The sequence below is a fragment of the Chelonoidis abingdonii genome, chromosome 7 (genome assembly GCF_003597395.2).
Source record: "Chelonoidis abingdonii isolate Lonesome George chromosome 7, CheloAbing_2.0, whole genome shotgun sequence".
Lineage (NCBI taxonomy): Eukaryota > Metazoa > Chordata > Testudines > Testudinidae > Chelonoidis > Chelonoidis abingdonii.
Window position 1 is genome coordinate 45,047,073 of NC_133775.1, and position 8,287 is coordinate 45,055,359.

At 38.0% G+C, this 8,287-nt stretch overlaps 1 protein-coding gene across 1 annotated transcript in view; it reads left to right on the forward strand.

The window, feature by feature from the left end:
* Positions 1–1,324: 1,324 nt before the first annotated feature.
* ATP6V1G3 (ATPase H+ transporting V1 subunit G3) overlaps positions 1,325–8,287 on the forward strand; it is a 15,924-nt gene continuing 8,961 nt past the window's right edge. Inside the window, exon 1 of the mRNA XM_032770894.1 lies at positions 1,325–1,417. Within this exon, the coding sequence (XP_032626785.1) occupies positions 1,336–1,417 (82 nt within the window). The 5' untranslated portion in view covers positions 1,325–1,335. The remainder of the gene's footprint in view (positions 1,418–8,287) is intronic.

Here is an 8,287-nt window from a genome sequence, read left to right on the forward strand (position 1 = left end):
AAGATTCAGTGTGCAGAGTCACTCTACACTATTGCAGTGACAAAAGGAAACAACCTCCTTTTAACTCTCCCCAGGCTCCTGCCATTTGGAGCCCAGTGAAAAAGAGAAATAGGACAAGAGGTTTCTCTCTTTCCATTCTCCCTCAAGCATGTAGCCCCTTGGAAAAGAGAGCTGCATAGCAACAATAGGCAGTTTCTCACAAGGGCCAGATAACAGCCTTGCAGCATGCAAGCAGCACAGAGCAGCTGCCCTGGGGAGCTCCAGAGAAGAAAGGGCCTTGGAGCAAGAGCCAACAGCAGAAAGAACCAGAGACATTAATTCAGCTAAATAAACCAACTGAATAACAATGTTGAATGATCCCTAGCCCTTATACAGGTGAATGGAGGAAGCATGGAAGGATTGGTTATTCAAATATCTTTTCAAATACTTTACAGTGCTTGACTGTAAAGATTACAAATCTGAGCTGTGTGGCTTGCTTGTGACTGGTGAAATGGGGAACAGAAACACTGGCACATGATTTAAGCAGATTAGCATGCATGCACTATTGACACTCACAAGTGTGACTATCATTTTGCTTGTAAACTGGAATCAAACCCAGGACCACCAAAGTTAGGAGCATAAGCCTCTAGCTAGAGCTACAGGGTTGAATCAGCTCAGTGGTAGCTGTAGCACACTCAGTCTCTATGGATCAGACACAACCAGGCATACAGCAAGGCATACTCTGAACAGTGGGTTACACATGCTTGCTTAAACTTTAATGTCTGCAAATTCTTGTGCTTGGAACTTTGAAATTCATTTTCTGAAGTAAAACTAAAATTTCCAGGGAATGCAAACACAAAGAGAGACAAGCACAGTTCTATTTATTGGCCCAGGTCGACTTTGTTGGCCCTATTATTCTGACATAGTGCCCATGGAAAGTGCTATTAAAAGAAAACCACAGAAAATCAAAATCTTTTTTGTTCCTGATCCCACTAACAAGAGTTTAACAACTAAATTCTGCTTCAGCAGAGGATTTATTTTTAAATAAACCTCCTAAAACTGTAAGTTTGGAGCATCATTCCCTTATTTTCCACAGTGCTTTAATCAACTCATTATAGGTATTGTGTGACCTAGAGAAGGAGAGAATCTCTAAAACCAGTCAGCGTGGTTTTCCAGATTCCACCCTTCATTGTTCTTGCACAACAACCTGCCCAAAGCAGGCTGGACTGGTGCAAATTGGATGAGTCTTGTACCGAATGTTGACACAACAAAATGCAAAATGAAGAGGTAGGCAATGGTATATAATTCCCTTGCACTTCCAGTTATTACAAAGGCACAACAGACCCAAAAATCAGCATGACCAGCCAGTCTCAGGGAATCCAGCAACTTTTACAGGCAGAAAAACGCGCCAAAGACAAACTAGAAGAAGCCAAAAAGAGTAAGTATCTGGCCTGGGTTTATTGTATTTTCCCACTGAATACTCATTAGATAAAAAACGCAGTATTTATTTTTAAATGTTGGGTTCTTTTTCCTGGCCAACGCAGCTGAGGTGCCCTGGAAAGTATTGCAATTTGCTGCTGGTTTAGCCCAGATGCAAATTACTATCCCGCAGAGCAAATGGGAAGCAGGAAAATTACTGTATCTGTCAACGCCACTATCTAGCCCTAAATGAAGTCAATGTGAGTTTTGCCAGAATTAGGCCCTTAGTTTTGATAACTTAAAGCTTGTGGCTGCTTACTTTTGATTTGGAGGAATTTTTTAAAAAATTAGTCAGACAAAAGGAATATTTCCAAATCAGAAACCCAGATAATTGAGATGCATAATTATATACATGCACTTAAACTGTGCCCATACTTAATCAGGACCTAAGATGCCAGGTGCACTTACTCTGCTGTGCATGAACATACATTCTTACTGTCATTACCTCAACCACTGCCACAACACATGGGATATCCGCAGAGCCTTTTTAGCTTAAAACACCTTCCAAACCTCTTGGAGCAAGAAACTGACATCAGAAAGCTATGTGCTTCTGACAGTGCTGAGGCACTGGGATTAGCGTTAGAGTCTGGTAATACAGAAACCCAGCAATTGTTTTGTCAGAGTTACAAAACATATATATTGATCAAGTACCTGCTTCATCTATATTATTTTTAAGCAAATTATATTTGTCTCCTCTCTTTAAGAATTATTGGTGAAGAGGAAACAACTAGAACCTGTCCCTGTCGTAAACTATTTTATTATTTAGTATCAGAAACAGGGCAAAAGATAAGACGTTTCTCTAAAAAGGACAAATTTGAAGTACCAGATTCACTCACAATCTAAAGAAGTGGGACAGATTTTTGTCTGTATGCTAAATATTGCGATCTGTGCCTATTAGTGTAAATGACAAAACTCTCGACTTAAATGCAAGTAAGGTCAGGCCTTAGCAGGATTCCCATTTGGGATTTCTAAGATCTAGTTTACAAAGAGATTGTGTATGGTCATTTTGGTTAGGGGGATGCTTTTTTTACTGTAATAATTAAACTGGAACAGCCCCTAGTGTGCACACAGTTATACCAGTATAACTGGTGCTTTATACGGGTATAATGTATTCTCCTTCCCTTACATGAATAGCTAGAGTAATGTAGGTGTCGTCTACACTAGAAAAGGTTGCTGTATTACTGTAGGAATACCAGAAAAACTTCCTAGTATAGACACAGTTTTTACCAGCAAAAATGTGCTTTTGGCAACACATTTTCTGGCAGGTACCCAAACAAAATAAGGTATACCAGCAATCAGATTATTTTGCCAATATAGCTGCATCTACACTAGAGCTTTTGTTGGTATAACAGTGGTCTACCCATGGTATTTTCAGAATTCTTCTGTGAACCATAATTTAAAGCATTATAGTATTTTATTCATTGTTTGAATGTCCATATTTCATAGCAGTAATTTAACACAGACCAGAAATACTAGTCTAAATCCAGAATAATTTCAATAACTTCAAAAGAATCACTCTGGATTTAGACCTATGTAAATGACAGCAGAATTTGACTCATGGTTGGAAATAAATAAAATAGAACGTAAACAAAAAAACCCACGTATTTCTGAAACAGTCATTTAAAAATACTAATGTATTTGTTATATTGATCACTTAACAGATAACCTGTGCACATAGTCATTTGTAAAGCAAATCAAGAATATTCTGTTTCAATTCAGAAAATACCAGCTCTAAGCCAATTTGTACTAGTTAACATCAGAAGATCCTGCTCATAGGTTGGCAATCAGCAAATCTTATTGCAAAGTAAAACAGTGAACTTGTCCTATCTGTTCTAATGCAACCCTTGCTATGTTAACTGTAAACATGACCTACATTGAAAAACAGCTGTTGTGCAACTACTCCAGTGGATTTTGCAAAGGGGATAAACAAATGTCCTCTGGAGCCTAGAATTAGACTACCAACTCATTTCATACATTCCAGAAACGACCTTTGAACCCAAATCTCCCATTAAAATTCTGAAGCCTTGTCTCCCTTATTTTCATTAATAATTACCCAACTCTCAAAAATAAACATGCATTGTCAGAGCAGGGATGTCAGTCCACCAAGGCTCCTGTTGGACAAAACAAGAGAAAAGAAACACTAATAGAAATAAGTTTTTAAAAACAAATGATGTATTTGGCCTTTTCTTGGTTAATATCTGGTATATATTTCATGTAATATAAAAAATGCATATACCGATCCACTAACATATATTAAATTTTTATAAAGTGCGGCATATCCTCCTCAAAATGAGTATTCCAAATACCTACATAACAGACAATTGAATGTGGTCTTGAAACTAATATATATATATATATATATATATAAAGAATGACATTTTAGTGCTTGGCAAATTACAATCATGCCATTCACATGTAGAAACTTACCAGAGAATCCTCAATTATGTATTTGAAATTTCAAAGCATATTTGAGCAAGGCAGCTTCAGTTTAATGGAAAGTGAGATACACATTTTTTTTGACAAAAGTAAAATGTGATATTTGCAGAAATGACCAGTTTACCATGATTTAATTTTTATACACGACCTCACAAACCTGCAGCAGTCCTAAATATCTCACCAATATTTTACTAATCAAGGCTAGTATATTACTATTAAAGAACTACTGCACCAAAAGTACATGTTTTCCTGACACTATTTAACAATACTTTCCAGCTGAATAGAGGAAATGAAGACTAATAAAGGGCTACCAAATCACCAAAGGTGAAACTGCAGCCTGGTCAGCATGATGGCAGTGCAGAAGGGTAAGAGAGCCCCCTCTGCACCATGTTGCAGGGGACGGGAGCATCACAGAAGGTGAAGCAGCTTCAGCAGAACTGCTATGTCCCTTCCCATACAGATGGATGAGAGGGGGTGGGGAGTGGGCAGAGCCAGTGTTCTGTTCTGCTGCCTATGTTCTCCTCTCCTCAACAGATGTGCCCTTTCAATGAAAATCCCATGGTGGAAGATCTGTTTGTTGTTGCTGAAGCTGGTGGCCAGAGTTTTTGGTCAAAAGTTCAAGTCAGCATAATTATACATTTATACACACACACACATACACACACCATGTCAAAATTATTTTCACTATATTCATTGATTATTTTTGCGCCTCCTGAAATGAATATAGCACATCTCTCTTTGTCATCAAGTTGGCCTCCCTGCCTTCAGCTATTTCTAGCTGACGCTTCTCAGTAGTCTTGACTGAATTTCAGTTTTGTGCCACCACTAAACATGTAGGACCAGATCCACTGACTTGAGCAGAGCTACGCTGATTTACACCAGACGAGAATCTGACCCATAAAGTCTCCTGTATCCCTGAACAATAGGCCTAACTTTGAAAAGCAAGACTTGTTGTGCAGATAGGGTAGCAGACAAGAGGTTAATGTTAGACAAACTGATTCATTCATTTTCTCTTGCCTCTAGTGAAACAGCAGATTTAGATCTAGTTAATAATTAATTTAATCAGGTGCAGTATATGCACTATCACATACATAGGCAGCAATGTATACTAGCAGCAAGTCAGCCACAACTCTTCCAAAACAAAGTTATTGGTGTACCATGACAAATGGTATCATGGAGAAACTAAATGGCTGTCACTGTTAAGTGACAACCAGTGTGTGGCAGCAGATACAATATATATTTACACATTTTACTTACTAGAACACAGTAAAAAAATGTCAGGGCTTTTTTTTTTTTTTCCTTCATCAGAGAAACCAGAGAAATCCAATTCTATATGTATTCTAATTCATATGGGCTCAGGAGGGATTGTTTGTGACCAAATGTGTAACAGATGTACTAGAGACGGGCCACAGCTGGAACCCCAAATTTGCAACTCCCCCAGACTTTAAGGGTAGCTTAGTTTGTTCTCAAGATCCAAACCCAGATTGTGAGTGATGTACATCAGCACAGCTCCCATCAAAGTCAATTGGAGCTCTGCAGGTTTACATCTGCTGAAAAATTGGCACCCTCATTTAATTATTGAGGGGTAGCACTATAAAGCTTTAACTGGAAACCCAGACCTGAAGACCTTCAAATTTAGAGGAGTAATGTTTCAAAATAAAGACCCAATCCCAGCTCCAAATTCTGTTCATCAGGCCAATCTCAAGCATTTACATGAGTCATTCAATCTATGCTTAAATGGGTAAAAAAAGTCCATCCTCTGCCCTTCTCTACAAACTCCTAGCAATCGCCAGTGACACGTGGACTCTGACAAGTGTAATTAAGTAAACAGAAAAAATTCCATACGATGGACTGATGTTCAGTAAATCCACCAGGTTATACACTGTGTATTGCTCCTTCTGTATAAAGGCTTTATATAATCACACCTGATCTCTCCTTGAATTCTACAATAAGCACATTCAGTGAGTCAAGTAGCCCATAAACCAATGCAAAGCTTTAAAAGGAATTTAGTGTGTTTGGTATTTCTCTGCTTCTAAATCTGTTCACTGACATACTGGTAGTGACTTGGGACTGGCCTGCCCACTAAGCAGATAATTTACCCCGATCAGTCGTTTATATGTAGAATTTTCTTGAGTCCCAGACCCATTAAAAGAACTTTTTCTGGAAAACTTCAGATTAGTTTTTGAGCTATGTCTAGGAGAGATATATTACTCAGTTACATCTGATATGTCTTCATACGTACAGAACAACTGAAACAAATCCATGGTAGCATGCTGTAAAACAGAAGAAATAAACAATTGCCTCAAGTCTGGTGCTGTTGCCTGGACTGAATCATGTACCAAAAGTGGATAGTTAGGCCCTGAATGTGTTCGTTCTTACACCAGTTTTAGAACAGTGATTTCAGTGGAGTTACTCCTGATTTACACTGGTGCAACTGACATTAGAACCAGGACTTTAGTGTCTAGCAGACTCTGTGAGAAATGGCATTTAGGGATTACATGCAGGGGAATTTTAGTAGGATAGATTCAATATGTGGCACATCTCTTGACAAGTTTCACTGTAAGAGCAGATTAAAGCTGATCAAAACACTTAATAATGTATAAAGGCCTGGCATATTTAAGGGTAGTGGGGGAGGGGTTATGGGGTTGGCTGGTTTTATCTTAGAAATATGAGGAACATCAACTCTTAGCACTCTGCTTTTGCTGGAGAACTTTTCTGGGTGTTTCAGAAAAGGAATTTTTTTAACTCTCACACTTTAATTGAAGGGGTGTGCGTGTGATGAACCTTTTGCTCCAAAGCATTAATAAGTGTAAAGTTGTGAATAGGTGTTAACCAACAAAAAAAAGATCTTTTAAACAGACTAAGACTTACTTTCTTAAATGCCCAATGTTCACTCTCCTGGCTCTTGGGTGTGTGTGAACAAATGATTTTTTGGATCACTAACTGAAACAAAAATTGAAAATCAATTGGTTCAAGTCAACCCAAAACAAACATTTCTGGCAAACTGAAAAAGTAAAAAAATATCATTTTTGCTCAGCCTGAAACAAATACTTAATTTGTGTGGCTTTTACCTCTTTTAAATGAAGCTGAAGTAAAATTACAATTTTAATGACATTTCAAATAAAAATCTCAACATTTTTTTTTAAAAACATCAACATGAAATGTTTCAATTTTTTGGATTTTTTTTACCAAAACAATCCAGCAAATTTTATGCAAATTCACAAAATGTTTTGGTTGACCAGAATCTACAATTTTTGGCAAAAAAAAAAAGTTTCATCTGAAAAATGTCATCGTGCCTTGCTTGTGAGATCATCATTTCATTAATTCATAAATCATCCTAAAGCCTTCCAGGCAAGACAAGACCAAATATAAAACCAGAAAAGACAAACCCATTCCTTTTTCCCCATTGCGGATCAGCTGTAGACCTCGCATTTTATAGCTCCCTCCAGGGAAGCAATTTTTATAGTGGGGGTGTTGAGAGCCATTGAACCAAACTGTAAACCTTGTATATGATAGAAACCACTTCAAGCCAGGGGGTACAGCAACACCACCAACACCCCTAGTTCCAGCAACTATGGTTCCCTCAGCTGAAAAGTGCTGGTTTCCCATAAAGTACTTTGTGGAGAATTTGTAGGATCCTGTAGGGATTAGGGATATTTTGCCAAAATCCTATAAAACAAATACACATATAAACATCACATTCCAGCAGTTATCACAAGTTCACCATTTGTTTCATGTTCCAATGTTTCTACTATTTTTTTCTCTTTCCTCCTACACATAGCATCCTGTCAGACCCAGGAGTTACATATATCATATCCAACTCTGCAATGATTTTACATGCTGGGAGTACTCATTGACATCAATGTGACTGCTCAAAGTGTGTAAAGTTAAGCATGTGCATAAGTTATTTCAGAATCAGAGCCTTAGTCTTTATTACAACCTAAGGGCCACTTAGCATAATACACTAAAAGCTGTGTTATCCATCGCTTTATCAACCAGAAAGCTCTATTAACCAGCATTTCTGATATGTCCCAACACAAAGATTCAATCTAGTAACCAGGATTAGTATACTGCCCAGGAGGTTATGCAATTGCACATTCTGTACTCTTTATGCAAAAGAGGCAGAAGACAAGTAAGCAAGCTGGTATCAGGGATTTATTCAAAAAAGCAGCTTCCAGGATGTGTCATAGTGTCATTAGAGATTCAGCCCAATCTCCTACGCTTTCTACATCTACAGTGATAATTGATGATGATGACCCTGAGGCACTGCAAGATCCTGAAGTGCCTTCTGAATCATCTGTCATAAATAGATAGCTACGGGTTAATGTTTCTTTTACCTGTAAAGGGTTAACAAAGGGAACCAAACACCTGACCAGAGGACCAATCAGGAAAC